The 16696-nt window shown below is 40.0% G+C and overlaps 1 protein-coding gene across 2 annotated transcripts in view; it reads left to right on the top strand.

Moving 5' to 3' along the window:
• CRB1 (crumbs cell polarity complex component 1) overlaps positions 1–16696 on the top strand; it is a 112305-nt gene that overhangs the window by 43649 nt on the left and 51960 nt on the right. For both annotated transcript variants that reach the window (XM_027806582.2, XM_027806581.2), the window contains exons 4-5: positions 1414–1553; positions 2785–2967. In XM_027806582.2, the coding sequence (XP_027662383.1) occupies positions 1414–1553; positions 2785–2967 (323 nt within the window). The remainder of the gene's footprint in view (positions 1–1413; positions 1554–2784; positions 2968–16696) is intronic.

Genomic DNA, 16696 nt, shown 5'->3' with positions numbered 1-16696 from the left:
GGGAAAAAGAAGCATGGACTATGGCAGAAAAAAAATATCTTTCACCACAAAGCTGAACAGCACCAAACCAAAGGCACATGGAGGAAATGTGTGAGAAATACAGCAGAAGAAAGAGACTTCTGTTTTGAGAACATACCTTGGAATGAGAATAATTTTTCTTATTCACATCTTCATTACTTTTTATATCCTAAATTCATATGCCACCTGATCCAAGTAATCTCTGATTTTGATTTAAGAATAATCCATACACTAGTAATAAAGTGGCCTGCCAGAAGTTTCTGCTTATGTACACTTAAACAGCATAGTAAAAAGTTTACACTTTTTGGTCTGTTAAAGTGCAGGAGCCAGTTGTTCTCTGTTGTTCCCTTATGTTCAGCAATTTTGCTTTCTCTCCATGTATTTACTCCAAGTCTAAGACTTGGAGAGTAAACACAGAAACTATAAAATAAGTATACTTATCTCTTGTTAAGCAAGATTCCTCATGACTTCAATTGTACAATAACCAGTGTACCATTTTAAGGTAAAATAAAATGTAACAATAATTTTTTGTTTCTGATAATTATTAGACAAAGATCATCCAAGCATGCATATTTAACATAAGTTACCATGCAAAAGCCTATCTTTTCTTATGACATGTACAAGTTAGCCTTATACCTTATGACCTAAGCATAGGAGTCATACATTTTATAATAATTAGCTGACTTGGAAAAAGAAACCAACAAAAACACAACAAAAACCTCCAGATGTTACTGATTATCTGCACATTGTTGATTTATATATGCTACTTTCTTTACTTCTAAACCCATAATAGTAACATGGCTATCAAAAGGTAGCTCTTGTTCCTGTTATTTCGTGGAACTATTCAAGCAATTGACATTTTTGTTTGAACCTAACAGTAAAATATTGTTTTTCAAAGAAAAAATATCACTCAGTTGAGGAACAGAAATGACCTTATTGTTTTGCCAATTAAATTTCAACCAGCCAGTCCAAGAGAAAGGGATGCTAACACACTTACTGCCTCTGCCCTTTTCATTTTGTGAATAATGTTAGGCCTACAAAGATTGCGTTGGAAATGACAGAAACTTTTTTCCCCAAAAAAATTAAAAACAAAACAAACAAAAAAACAATAAAAAAGAAGAAAAAAACCCTTCAATAATTCTTAGAAAAAATTATGTCAAAACCAATTTGAAATCACAAGCGAGATTTTTCCCCAGACAAACCACATATTTCAGGAAAAAGCTCATTGTTCATTCCCAGTCTCTGCACTTTCTCCTAGAGCACCAGATGGAGATCTTGAGCCTGGACTCAATGCCAGCTGCTAGCCAAGGCTACACAAGCAGCTGCGCAGGTCTGGGAACAAAGCCCAGATCTCCTGACTTCCAGCTAGAGTGAACATCGCATTCTGTGTTGCAGGTACAGCTGCAACTGTACCGGTACCGGATTTATGGGCCTACACTGTGAGACCTTAACTCCCTTATGCTGGTCACAACCATGCTACAATAACGGCACTTGCGAGGACAACGCTGACAATTACACATGTCACTGTTGGCCAGGTAAGGTCGAAGTTTTCCTATAAACACTCTCTTTCCTGGTGTAGTAAAGTCCTTTTTTTTTTTTTTCTTTGCTCATACAATAAAATGTTGAAGCTGCGCAATCTTAAAAATACTCTATGGGCTTGTGTTTAGGTGGCCTTCACTCACCACGGGTCAGAGCCCTATGGGCAAGTTGCTGCCTTTTCCAGGCAGGGATTGATTTCCCTGCACAGCACAAGTGGGCAAATCCAGAAATGCCAGTACTGAGGAGCCAAGACAGGAGATAAGTCAAAGTTGGGATCCATCTCCCAGTTGCTTAATACTTCAACCTGTATGATATCTGAATCACTTCTGTGGCTGACCCTTTTTTAGTCTTTATTGCCATGACCTTTACACTGTCTAAAATCTTACTTTTTCAATGCAAAATGTTGTCTGAGTAAATTTTAAACTAGACGTTGTGTTGGAGAAACTGGTCTCTTTCTTATCACCAGTGCAAGTTGTTCTGTCTAGAAGCATAGGGTGAAACACGCTGGGCTGTGTTCTCTACTGGCAACACTTGCATACCCAGCCATTTGCTAAAAGCTCTCAGACCCCTAGCGGGGGCACAGACCCTGTGAGACTTTGTAAATCTTTCTTTCAGTGTGAGGACTAACTGCAAGAAGTCTCCCTGGAAAGTTTAATGTCCACGTCCTCATTGAGGATGCACGAGCGCAGCCCACTGTAAGGAGCCACAGTGTTGGACTATGTGGCTCTTGGTGCATTAGAAATCGAGAAGTTAGGCATAACCCTTAGCATTTTCCAGAAACTGGGGAGTTTTGTAGCACTTTTCAGACAAAGCCCTTCACAGGCACCAAATAATTTATGCTCCCTGCCCTCCTCTGTCGTAGGGAGGTGGTGCAAAAGCAAATGAAAGCATCACACAACTGGAGAGCATATCTGTACCACAACACAGCGCCTGCTTGTCCACACAGATCCCTACGTTATTTCCTAAAAAAGGACGAGACCCCAAGTCCGCCCAGCCCAGCTAGCTAAGGCAGAGTAGCCTGTCAGTGCCCTGCCGCTGAGCCTGGGCAGAGCGCCGCAAGGACACGGTCACGCTTGCAAGCGGTGGAGGACACCTGTTAGCACGTGACAGTCCGAAACCAAGCACACCTAATAATATTCACAGCATTCACTCACAGTAGTATTCTCGGGTCTGGAATGAAATGAATAATGCATCAGTTAAAGGCATTCTCCTCACGGCTCTCCACAGGCTACACGGGCGCCCGCTGCGAGGAGGACATCGGGGAGTGCGGCAGCAGCCCCTGCCGCCCCGGGGGGCACTGCGTGGAGCGCTCCTGGGCCCGCCACTACGGCAGCGTGCCTGGCCTGCCACCTGCCTTCAGCTTCGACAAGGCCGAGGGCTATATCTGCAGCTGTAAGCCAGGCTTTACCGGTAAGATTCCTGTGGTGAAAGCTTAGGAAATGACATACCGCCATATCCCGTAGTTGAGGCCTGGCTGTCAATCAACCTTTAAAACCAGTTGTGTGTTTTAAGGTGCCATAGTGCAAAGGGTCCCTCTGGTTGGCCACCATGCCCACGGCCAGTAGCCATTTGTACGGCACCAAGGGAGTTGGTTGCACGACTTGTAAGCGTATGGAGAGAGCGGCGGGCCCAGGTAGGGTCCCAAGGCCAAGGAGAGCCACCAGGCCTCTGCCACCACCCGCACAGCTCCGTCACTCCTAACCGCGTTTGCCTGAGCTACGCAATACGCTTCAGTGAGCGTCTCTTTCATCACGAGCTTGAAATTCACTTGTGCCCAGGGACTATATTACATGAATGAAAACAATGAATACTAGGTGAGAGAGAATTTTCATAAAACATCCATGAAGCAGCCCCTGAAGCTCCAGGCATTTCTGTGGGCACGCTCCTCGGGCAGCCCTGCACCGCAGCACCAGGCGCTGCCAGGAACACCCCTTCATCCGAGCAACTTTTTGTGCAAGTTTGGCAGCGGAGCGTGTTGGTGGTATCCTACAGCTTAAGTCAAAAGTAATTCCAAGTGGTGCACATAGCTGTGCTCTTAAGGGAAAAACCCTATCAAAGTTACAGACAAACATAAACCTAAAAAAGATGGGGTAAGATTTCCATTTAACACAGACTGCACTATTTAGCACAGCTGTAGACAAGTTTGGTTTGGATTGTACACTTCCAAGTCTACAGTGTTTTTTCTGTCAACTCCGTTCCCATGTTCCTCCTGAAGGAAAAAATAATTAATAGCTGGATTAATTTAACCAGCCTTCAATTTCTCATTCCATTCATCTCCTGAACAGCTTATAAACTTCTGTGTGTCTCCCAGTGACTTGTATGACTGCTGTCTCCAACGTAGTGGGTACAAAAGTATATGAAGAGCACAACTTTCTCTCTGAATTCCCAACTTGTTTTTCTTCAAAGTGGCATTGGGGCTTTGTTTGCTTTTGTTCCATCCCTTCCCCGTAACTGTCTTTCCCTGTCCTGTCACTAAGTGTTGCTGTTGTTCTTTTGTTCTGCCTAGGAGAGCATAATGTGAGGCCTCTACTAAGGCTTGGGCTATCCCCCAGGCTGGGCTGAGCACCCTTACTTCCTCACATGCCACTGCTTCCTCTTTGCTTCCTTCCAGTGATGACCAGCTCTCAAGTTTCTTTTCCTCCCCTCTTGCCCTAATTTAAAAACTTGTATGCTCTGTCAGACAACCCAGAAGGTACCTCCTTGTTTATTCATCATCCTTTATCCTCTTATTTCATTATCAATTGCCTTCACCTGGCTTGTTTGCTTGATTTGGGTCACGATACTGATTTAATTCACATGGAGTACTCCTTTACTCTCAGGGAGTACAGGCAGACTCTAACTGATCTGAAAAAAGTGTCAGAATCTATTTAAATCTATTAATCTTAAATCATTTTTTTCAATATATAAGCTCCTCAATCACAATGCAAGACTCTCCAAAGCATGACTGAGAAAAGCCTTGGAGACCCTGAAATTTCTGCTAATTTCATATGCAAATTACATTACATTTTTCAAAACCTTATGTAAGTTTAGTTCTCCATGTACCTGTTGGATGCTATATATAACTTTCGTTATTAACCGCACCCCCCTGCCCCCCCCCAAAATAGTTATTCTTACCAAACAGCATGCCCAGACAGCTGGAGGCAGGAAGAACACAGTCTTTAACAAGGATGGTTGTAAAAGCTGCATGTGAAATGTCATTCAGTAACATGCTGAAAAAACATGGTTAATCTTGCTACCCTTTTCAGGTCCTTCCCTGCCTTTGTTTTTCAGGAGGGGCTAAATATTAAACTTCTTTTTCTTTTCTTTTCTTTTTTTTTTTTTCCCTGGCCTGTGTAATGCACAACTTTGTCAAGCAATTTGCATATTTATTGAAAAAACAGCAGGATTGTTTTCACAGGCACCTAGCATCCTAGGCTCCCAGACTTTGTTCTAACAGCCCTTAGATATAATGCAGCCAACCTCCCCAGGACACCAAGTAACGCTGCAGATTTCTCTCTGGCCCTTCTCCTTCCTCCAGATAATCTGGAAGTAGAAAGTGCTCAAAAGGAGCCTCAACCTCCTTGTATGTCAGAAGCTTTGACACAAAAAGCCTATAGGGTGGAGTGGAAACATTCACTTCTGATGTTGATAAGTAATTTCTCTAATTATAGCCAAATTAATAATAAGTAAACCTCATGTTTTAATGGGAATTAAAGAAGATTTAGGATTAGAGTCGGTAACAGTAGTATGAGTCAAGGTAGCAGATGAATCCCTGGTCAGGATCTCTCAATATATGGGTGCTTATCTTATGTGTATGAACTAACAGTCAGCTGGAAAAAAGGTCAGATCCTTTCATCTGAGTATCAGTACATTTAATGAACAAAGTCCTACATTTGTGTGACTGTAGGTCAGGAGTTCTTCCATCCCTTACACCTGAATTGTTGTGTGTGCTTTAGATATAAAACCCCAGATTCCTATTGAAACAGGATGAAGATTTTCTTTAATAAATCATATTCAGTATTTTATTATGCCTCTCTCCTCAGTAAAGCACTCACAGAACATCATAATAATACTTCACTGTTCAGGGTAATATGAAGAGATAATAATCGACATACTCTGTATTGTTAGGGCCCAATCCAAAAGCCATTGAAATCAATGGAAAGGTACCATTAAATTGAGGATGTTTTCCAATTTTGTAACAAGCATAAAATGGCATCTTTGAACTTACTGGATAAGATTGAGAACAAATTACTGTAATTCAACTGAAAAACAGAATATCTACCTTTCAGACTACAGTTTTAGCCCCAAGGGCAGGAGATAATAGAGCCTAAACACATGCCTCTGTCAGGATGAAATATTTCCTTACCCAGCTGAGAGAAAGGAATAAATATTATCTGGCAGTATCTTGTTATAGACAGTGATTGTGCAGGTGACTTGAAAAATAGTCAGTAGTCCTACCAAATGTCTTGGAAAGAACAAATCTGCAAACAAAATTATTTACATAATTTTCTTCTTAAAAATAAAAAATAAAATCCCAGTCTGGAGACTTTATCCCAACTAGAAAGTCTTTGAGAGCATTGGTTATACGCCTTATCCCACATCCAAGATAGAAAATTTCTGCACAGGTTCTACAAAGGGTTAAACTTCTTCAGCTCTTTTTTAAATCAAAGAGTTTGGGGATACTCAGATTTCAAGAGGTCTCAGTACTTCTGTGGTAGCAAGCCCTCGATTTTTTATATTACCTTGGTATGCTGGCCCCCTAGCACAACAGTACTTTTAATAGATTGGGCTTTCGTTTAAAGGGCTTGTGATTTGTTACTGCTAGCTAAAGGCAATAGTTACCCTAGAACTGTGTCCCTTCATACTGTGGATATATTGTATTGCTCTAGCACTGCACATTTTTTAAAAAGATGGCTATTTGAAAGGTTAAACTTTTCACTTTGCTTATGAAAACACGTGGGAAAGGAGGAGGGCAGAGCTATGGATTTGGTAGTGACTCATTTCACCAGATTGTAATAAACTTCACACCATGTCAAAATTAAAGAGCTTCTGAACTTGCAAGGTCTATCAAGCGACACATTCTGGTGCTGAACTGAGCCCAGAAGCGGTAAGTGTGCAAGTCAGGCAGGTGCTCCTCATGCCTCGAAAGCAGCACTGCCCACGGTGCCCGGGTGGGTGGGACAGTGCTGCCAGCAGGGATGAAGAGCATCCATTTAGCTTCAGCAGAGTGTAAGAGGAGTAGCGATCACTAACCCGTTTTTAGGCAGGGTGCCTGCTGATGTGCAGACAAGTGCTGGCAGCTGAGGGCCTTACCACTTCTGGTGTCTTGTTATGCACTACGTGCCAGCTGTGCCACCAGCACTGCTGCTTGCTTTGGTATCATGAATTCCTGAGTGTTTTTTGGCCTTTTTGTTTATTTGCTTTGTTTTCTGTTTTTCCCTTTTAAATTTCCTTGGCCCCTTTCCCAGCCTGTTGGACTGTAGCAAGAGAAAATGATATGATGAGACTGGTGTTGTATGCATATTCAATTCCTGGCATATGCATGGGGGAAAGAAACTGTCTCCTGGAGCCAGAAGATGAGGCAGATAAATGGCCAGTATGGGAGAGTACTGAACACTCAACTAAAGAAAACCTAACCCAGATACTGAACTGTGGACACCATGGGGTTGGTGCTTAAAATTTGAATCCTTTGGACTCTCACTCCACATTTAAACCAGGGTGAAAGTAACACAGAAGGACACAGGGCATTGGGAATCCATTTCCCTGCATATCTTTAGATGCTGCTATAGGCAGACCATCCAGCAGACAACAAAGTAGGCTGTCACAGCCAGCCATACTCCTCTCCCAGCCTGTGACAGTATTACACAGCTATAAATATTATTTATGACTAACGGGTACGATAGTAGGCACATTATCACTGACTTGGGAAGCTTAAAATACAAACATATATTGTTTTGGTTTCTTTATTTTTTAAATCCCCTTCTTAATCACCAGTACAGTGATCAGAGCTGCCATCTTTCTTAGATATATAAAGTGATACGAGTCTTGCAAAAAAGAAATTAAGTAGGTAAATAGCAAAGTTATCACCTTGCCCCCAAACTCCAAGTTTTATTTTTTCGTTTATTTCCTCCTCTGTCCTTCAGCTGTTCACACCTAGGAGTCAATCATTCCTCCATTACACTAGGTTAATTAATTTTATTTCGTGGCCTGTCATCACAGTTTACAAGGTTATTTTCTCTCGATTCTGAGACCTTAGAAGAAGACAAGACTGTTCAAGAAAAGAATGAGGATTAAAAAGGAGGAGATACAGAGAGAAAAGAAAATCTTGAAATTAAGAAGGTTTCAAGGGCACCAATCATCTTTTCAGTGGGACTCAGGCTTCTCCCACAGGCAAGGCAGGCACTCAAGTTCAAAATCAACAGGTCTTGGAGGTACTGTTAGCTAATTATTACTCCTGCACAAGCAAGGGTTCAAGAAGAAAAATGCTGCTACTCTCAAGCACCCATTCAAGGTTAGCTGATTTAAGGAGAAATTCCAAATACAACTACTACACATGTGAATTGCTGAAAAACAGAATTAGGGCTTGATGTATGTATAGGCTTCTTACCACTCTGGAACTGCAGAAAGGCTGTAACTGGGATGCAAACAGCTATCTTTTCTGCCTAAGTTTGATTCACAATGAGTACAGCATCCCTCTTACACTGTGAGACTGCTGTGAAAGGTTCCCTTACAAAATCAACTTTTGTGCCGGGCAGCTGTGCAGTAAAACATAAAAAAAGTATCGCTGTTCTCTGAGCGTGGGGAAGAAGTTACTGCTTTCCTAGAGATATTTCTATAGTGCTGCCCTATCTCTGTTCCAGACTCTGTGATCTCTGTATATTCCTGTTCAAAAGCTTAGGGGGGAAGGAGTAGGAGGACCTTCTCTCACTGCTCCCAGCCACTCTTTAGCAGCTCCAGCATTTGGAGACCAGTGCAGGCAAGGGCTGCACCAACACAGAATGCCCTCAGGGCCTGGCAGGCACTTGCTGCCTGTAAAAACCCTATACAAAAAAGACAATTAGCACGTTAAAGTACTTTTTCCATCTCTACTAAAGCCTCTGATCTTGAAAGAACTTTTGCACAGGCTTTTCATGATTTTATCCAATAACATTATTTAACATTTCTTCAGTTGGTAGCATCCTGGTAAGGAGAGTCATCAGAATTGGTTCCTTCTCAGTTTCCCCCTCCTCCTTTATTTTCGCACAGAGTTCTTACTTCTCCTCTTTTTTTTTAAGTTTTGGAAACGGTCAGGATATTCTCTTTGCATGGCAGAGGGCATCCTTTAGGCCTGGTCTGTCAACTACTCCAGGGAAAGAGGCAGACAGCTCTGCAAATGGTTTCAGGCTCTGAGAATGCAGCATGCTCACTGGTTTCTTGCTTGCTTCTTTATTCACTATTGATCAAACTGCTTTCACTGCAATAAGCACTAATCATTTCTCACGTGCTTAGCTCCCAGACCAAATTCATTGTTAGGTTAGTGTAATTAGTCTTCTTCTGGATAGTCTCCCAGAAGGCAGGCTGAGATTGAACTCACAGTTTGCACACCCTATATCGTGTAATGGTCATATGAAGGAAGCATACCTCAGAACATTGACGGCAGCACTGAAATAAGCTGTATCTGGAAGAATTTGTGAATTTGCCATTCCTTTATCAGTTTCCATTTCAGAATTCATGAGACATCTCTACTTCATTTCTACTGAAGGTAGTGCTCCTCTTCAACAACTGTGAGAAATACCATTTAATGCAAGAAGGTGTAATTTTTACATTCTTGAGCCATATAAATCACCACAGCAGCTAAGACTGAATTGTGTTATCCATGACAGCTCTTTCCTTAACAGCCTGTATCTTGAGATACTTTGTGAAAACCTAATAACATCATTTGCAAAAACTAATCTTCTTAGGACTTAAGTTGCCCCCCCTGCATAGCAGCGGACTGTGAAAGCAACTGTTTAAATGCACCAGCTCTAGTTGTAATGGCTACCTAATTTTTAGCACTGGCTAGAGAATTCCAGCTTAGTGGGAGACACCAGAAAACACCAGCATGTATCTCTAAGTGATATTGAAACCACTTGATAATCTTTCTATATTTACCACAATATTCTGCAGCTTGGGTTTCACCTCACTAAAATCTGAACATTTCATGAATACGAGCAAATTCAGTTGTATTTGACATATGACTGTAAACTACATAAGTATTATCCTCACTTCAGAAAAACAGAAAAAAAGACTAAGGTCCAATATGATCATAAGGTATGCCAATACCTTATAAACAGTGGAGTTTCACAACAACCTGTGAATGATGTATTTGTACATCATCAGATCCATTTACCATTTTTAATGTGCTCCAAGTAGAGACTGAAATAGTTTCATATCACAGGTACAAAATATGAACCTAGCATGGGCACTAACTATGCAGAGGACTCCTTTTAATGAAATAAAACTCAGTTTTGTTGAAAAGTTCAACTTGTCCCTATTATTCCTATTGTACAAGGAAACCTTTTGACCAAAGAGTATTTTCACTGGAAATGACAATCTGTGTTAAAATTTTGTAAAAGCTAAACCATGGTCATTAAGAAAGGAGTCCTTGAGTTTTTCATGACAACACCTTACAGAATTAGCCCCCAGACCTGACAATTTGTTTGCAACTGTGAGGATGATACTTAGGGTCCTGGTATACCTTTTTTTTTTTTATGAGAAATATGTGTTATTATGAGAAATAACTCCTTGTAACAAGTCGCAATGGAAATGCAGAAATCACAGCCATCACTTCTGCATCATTCAGAACCAAAAGAATGCACAAGTATCAAGATAGTTTGGGGTGTTTTGGGTTTTTTTGTGTTTTGGGGTTTTTTTTAGTTAGAAATATACAAAATTAAAACACTAGGAAGCATCTACAAATACTATTTTCAGAACATGTATAGAATTTAATGCTTTAAAATTTGACAGCTGAGCCATCATTACTATGATCTATTTTCTCTAGTTACACTGATATGTTAAGTTGTGTAATGTAGTCCAACATGATTGACAGAGCCTGCAAGCTGTGGATATTTTGAATCTGGCACATCTCTCTGTGTTAAACAGTGTTGCACATAAACACTTTTTAGCATGAAAAGCTTTTTTCCTTGAAGGGAAGGAGAAGGGGATGAATGGCCTTCAATACATAAGCTCCCAGATCTTCCAACACACAGACAGATGTCCTTAGATTTAAGGAATCTATAAGTCCAGAACCTGCAGAAAGTGCCTTTTTTTTTAAAAAAAAAAAAAAAAAAAAAAAGGCAGTTGTATATTATTTGGCAGCAGGAATAATGCTTTTCCAGGCACCTATTATTCTCCTGACATTCTTTCCTGGTAGATCATTCCACCATATGATTGACTACTTGTTAAAACGAATCTAAATATCCAGTCAGAATTTTCCTTCTGGGGCCTTCTTCAGGCTCTGCCTACTTACCTTTTTGATTTCTTTCTTAATACTGTGAATAAACCTTTCCTAGCCTTTTTAATTGGCATACCTCAGATGTTTATAGTCTCCTACAATTCAGTTTTGCCACCTCTTGGCTGAGCTTTTGAACCCACTCAGTTCCATCTTACCCTATTGAACAATCTCTTGGGCCTTTTCATTTCTTTGCTCCAGCCCAGCAACATGCTATGCAGTCTGGAACCAAACAGGACTCATTTTGCACTACTCTTCCTGTTGTTGAAAAACCAGTAATCCTCATTTCCCTACTAGAAACAGAAACTGCTGTATATCTCCTGCTATACATCCTAGTGCTAGGTCTGCGTGTCCAGAGCACCTGGGCATTACAGATAACCCTACACGTTTACTAAAGAGAGGCGTTTCTTGCATATACAGATACATCCAACGGCAAAGACAATCACTATGGAAAGCAGAGTTTAGCGCGTGATCTAAGTGATAATCATGCACAAACCCTGCTGAAATCAAAGGTATTGGACATACTAAACTGGTAGCAGAGCTTCGCTCAAATTCTTAAGAATTTGATTGTCCACCTCAGGAGCTACTATACAGCATATGCTTTTTAGCATCATATTGTATAAACTTACATCATTCTGGTTGAATTACAGTCAAATTGCAAAGTCAAGCAGATGCACAACTTGTCCCCAAACAGGAACGAACTTTGTTTAAAGGTACACATTGTATAGTTTTCACTAATCTGGAGAAAAGGCTTAGCAAGTAGACAGTGAAGAGAAGACTTGTGCTGTGGGACTAATATATTTTACTTCCTCAATACATCCTAGTTTATGGAATATTTAAGGTCAAATGTCAAGCGATAAAATGGCCCAGTTTAGTAGTTCAGTGTTTTACTCAACAGGTGATTTCGAAAACAGCTTTAATAATCTCACCATTGTGAACCCCATTAAAATCCTGTTTATTGGAAATACAGTAAATTATACAACCAAACGTTTAAGAGACATTACTTCTCTTTCCCCCTCATAACGGAGGAACTCAGGATTGACTTTGGAGAAGTTGGAGGAGTTCAGTCAGAAACAGCACATGGACAAATAGTTCTGAACCATATGCATGTATGTATAAATGTGTGTACACATGCGTATATGCACTAATACACGTGTGTGTATATATATATGTAAACACATGCATAATAGCTGCTTCACAGTACTTTATTGCTCTGCTTATAGAAAGCCTTTCTTTGAACACTTAATTGAAAAGGTCCACAACTTTCATCTTTTCTATTTGAAGTGTACAGTTTGCTGGCTAGGTTGTTTTGTGGTAAGAATGAAAGGTTTACCTTCATTCCTTTCTGCAATATTTGCAGCTTGCCATACGTATGCTTGTTAATAAACAGAGTTTATGTTAGTCCTCATTACTAATTAATTATTGTAATTGCATGGCTTCTAACAGTGGGAAATGTGTGATATTTGCATGCCAAACCTGTATATACATTATGAAAACAATATTGGTCTATATTCAGATAAAAAGTCAAGATGCATGAGTGAACTTATTTAAGATTAAAGTATGCAGGCTGCTGTTAGCTTGCTATAGCATCAAATATAAATGGTATAATGCCATTCATCACATCAGTCTTGTAGAGGTTATGGCTTTTATGTAGCTTAGCTACTCTGTTTTCACATTCACAGATTTTTATATGCCTTTGAAATACCATTTCTCGCATATAACCATCCCCAAATAACCCATAGCAGTGGGATGGCATTCTCGTTACTTGGTAAAGGGCTTCACTTCGTAAACTGCTATTTATATTACCCAGCAAAAAGATATGTTGCCCTATGCAATTTATTTGAACTAACATCAGCATTTAGGTACCCCCAGAGCCCTGAGAGATCTAAGAGCTCTTAGAAAGCCAAGCTCTCTGTACTCCTGCTGTACCTATTAGCCAGTAGAGGGAGTATGAAATACTATGTGTAGCATCTGCTACACATTAGTAAACTAGTTTTAGCTGCTATTTCAATGCAGTCATTAGACCCTGATCTGGAAGATGCTATTTCTCAAAGACTTTGTGATGCACTGGTTTTTAGTCCAAATTCTTAACATCAATTTTTAGCTTTTGCACCATGCAGTTTGATTAGCAGAATCTTCCACGTGGAGTTCAGGAATATTGGTCTTTGGCCAGTCATGTAAAGTGCACTCAGGGCTATAAGAGCTATGGAAAAAACAAGCACTATGGTTTTAAGCACAGATCTGATGACCCAGATTGGGGCTATTCCTAGTTAAAACCTGTTAGCACCTTGGAGGTCTGGCTCTCACACAAGAAGAATAACATAGTTTTCCATCACAAAGTATTGGGCTTTACTAATTATGCCAGTGGTCCTGCTGACGGAGCTATTGGGGTGAAAGGAGGCATTCCTGTCCTGCTAAAGGCTAAGCACCCACAGCGAATTTTGCACCCTCACATGACAAAAAATATGTGTTTGGCCCAAACACTGTGCAAAGTAGTCATGCTTTCCGCTTGATCCTTAAAATACCAGCAAAGGACTATTTCAGACCCTTACATAAGGTTCCCATAATGCCAGTGGCATAAACGACATCAGTTTTTAAAGCATAAAAGGCACCTCATCTAGGCTCAGAAATGTCAGTAGTAATTACAAACTTTGTTTTCAAGTATAATCAATTCTTTATTTATGGTGTGAAATGTTTTTTACCCTTTTGAACTTTTGCTATTCTAAGCCAAGCAATATTGTTGGCATGTTCCTTTAAAAATAATTGCTTCTGGACTGAGAAATTGAATGTCAAGTTCCAACTTGATGTAACTTAAATGGGTTACATTAATAGTCTGGCCCATGGTAGAAGTGAGTGTTTCGATCCTGGGTTTGACTTCAGGACATGACCTCTTGATCACACAGGTCAGCACAGATGGGAAATACTGAAGAGGTACCCTAGGCTGATGTGGGGAAGAAAGTGTCTTGTACTGATGTATCACAAACTGTCTGATCTATTAAATAGAAGCAATGTCAGACTCCACAGAGAATAAAGCTTAGTTGTCATAGGTCATTATGCTCTTTGAAAACAAAAAAGACTTGGAAGGAAAATCACAATGATGGAAATCCTCAGGGCTGTCATGTACACATAATCTTCTAAACTTTCCTGAATTAACACTGCCAAGCCTGTATACAAGGCGAATGGAGTAAAGAATCCAAATGTTCTTAACTTTTACAGTACAAGTATGTCTCAGATTTCCCACCTGTACCTGTCATAAGGGTTTATTTAACAATGTACAGCATTTTAAATTTAAAAGCAGGATGTCTATATAGCTGAACCTCACACTTATGTGATCAGGTCTTAAGAAGAATTGCATGCATGAGAGCAATCATGTTTGCAAGAGCAGGCAATATGTAGTTCTTCAAGGGGAAGGAACAGGTGAATTGGGGAGGTTTAATTTTTTTTTCTTTGAAATGGTATCTCCTGCCTTTACAATTTACTTTCATTTCAACTTCTGAGCAACTCCAGCTTGCTCACCCTCTCCTCATGACAGATTTTCCAATCCCTTAGTCATCTTCACAGCCCTTTGCTGGACCTGCCTCAGTATGTCCACTTCTTTTGTGTACCTGGGGAGCACAGACCTGGACTTGATGTGGTCTCACCTGTGCAGAGTAGAGGTGAAGAGTCACCTCCCTTGACCTGCTGGCAACAGGTTTCCTAATACAGCCCAGGTGGCTGTTGGCCCTCTTTGCTGCCGGGGGGCACTGCTGGCTCATCTCCAACTTGTTCACCACAGTGGCTGAGCTGCTTTCCAGCCAGCTGGCTGCCAACATGGGGTTATTGATCCCCAGGCACAGGGCTCTGCAAACCCCTTTGGAGAAGTCCATGAGGTTCCTGAAGATTGCCTATTGAGGTCCTTCTGGATGGCAACACAGCTCCCTGGTGTATAAAGAACTCTTCACAGTTTTGTATACATGTATCCAATTTTAAATGTTAATAAATAAAAAAAAATTACTTTAATGATTTTGTTGGATTGGACTCAGGAGTTATAGTTTGCTGGCAATTAACAATTATTAATAATTAACAATTATAAAATATATTATATAAGTGAATATATTATTATATATTCATTTTATAATAATGATCACTGATGAGTGATCTAAGGTCTAAGGTCTTCTCAATTGCATAGGGTATGTTTGGACAGCGAGTAATAAAGATAAGCTGGTAAACTGAGCACCAAAATTAATTTTATGTGATATACTACATAAAAGCTCTTATATGAGTTGTTCCCTGTAGCATCTAGCTCTTATTTATTCAATGCTTGCTAATAGAACGAAAAAGTGATAAAGCCTAGTATTTTCATGCCTTCTCTTTTGCACTGTTTGAAATAAACTCTGAGGTGACTATAGTAAGGCACAACTTGCTTCTCTTTAGGTACCCGGACTGATTTTTTGGGGTATAAGGATAATTTCAAACAAGGTAAATTAGCCTTTTACTGATCATTTGAGTGCAGATCCCTTTAAAAAAAGATAATTCTTTGGAATTAACTTGGAAAAGGACTTCTGCTGACTGTGTAGGGAGAATCAGTTTAAGGAAAGAATGCTCTTTCCCGGCTGACAATTAACTTTGCATTTTCAATAAACTGTCTCAGAGAGAAGAACAAAAGCCTAGTATAGACAGCTAATTTATGCTGATAATTAACTGCTAGAAGTAGATTCAGTGGATCTGATTCAGATTGCTCTCCCAGAGCTGTAATTTTCCGAGTCTGGCTGCGTTAACAACACGACACTATTACAGACAATCATAAAGATCAATACAATTATGGCTGTAGTCACTGTCCTATGGGCACTATTTTTTTCTTAACAAACAGGGGTCAGGATCTGTTATTAGGCATGTTTGTGAGGCCAGAACATCACGGTAAATCACTACCTTATAGCAACAAATAAAGGAAACTATAGAAATGCTGTACTGTGAACGTGTCTACACAGCTACCAAAGTTAATTGTACCATAGAAAGACATACAAAAACTAGATTTAATCTAGCTAAATCACATACCCATAGTATGATGCAAGAAATCCTGTAGTAAGATAGCCAGCAGACCATGGCAAGCACGCACAACCTCAGCTGAATTCCATGCTGTCTCATTGCCATTGGGATTGTTACGTGACCAGCTTCAAGGTACGTTACGCATATGGAACCTTGGATAAACAAAGCCATCGTTTAGATGAGTTTTCAGACTGCAAAAGAACTGACATTGCAGGGAATGACAGAAATTAACATCACTGCTGAAGTGAAAAGAGATATACCATCTTCTGCCATTCCCACTAATATGGAGCTGGACTGAAAGATCTCCAGTCCAAAGCTTGTCTTCTGTATCTATGTCTGCTTTATAGCAAGTCACAGCTATTTACACAGGAAAGAATACATACACAAGGTAGAGTAATTGTCTTACCAAAAAAATCTAAAGTGGATAGCTTAGGGTAAAACACTTGTTTTTCTGTATTTAAAGTGATATAAAACCAGGTAGAAATATATACTGTAGGAATAAAGAAGTGTAGTTATACACAGCATAAATACAGATCATATTCATGTTAATTATACAGCTACGCCATGCACAGCTCAAAATACACACAGCTTAAACATGTTACACATGTTCACACATTCATATTTTATATTTTTCTAGTCTCGGGTCTCCATTTTCAGCTAAGGTCT

Source organism: Falco cherrug, chromosome 12, assembly GCF_023634085.1.
Source record: "Falco cherrug isolate bFalChe1 chromosome 12, bFalChe1.pri, whole genome shotgun sequence".
Classification (NCBI taxonomy): Eukaryota; Metazoa; Chordata; class Aves; order Falconiformes; family Falconidae; genus Falco; species Falco cherrug.
The sequence above is the reverse complement of the archived record's forward strand: the minus strand, read 5'-3'. Positions and strand labels throughout refer to the sequence as shown.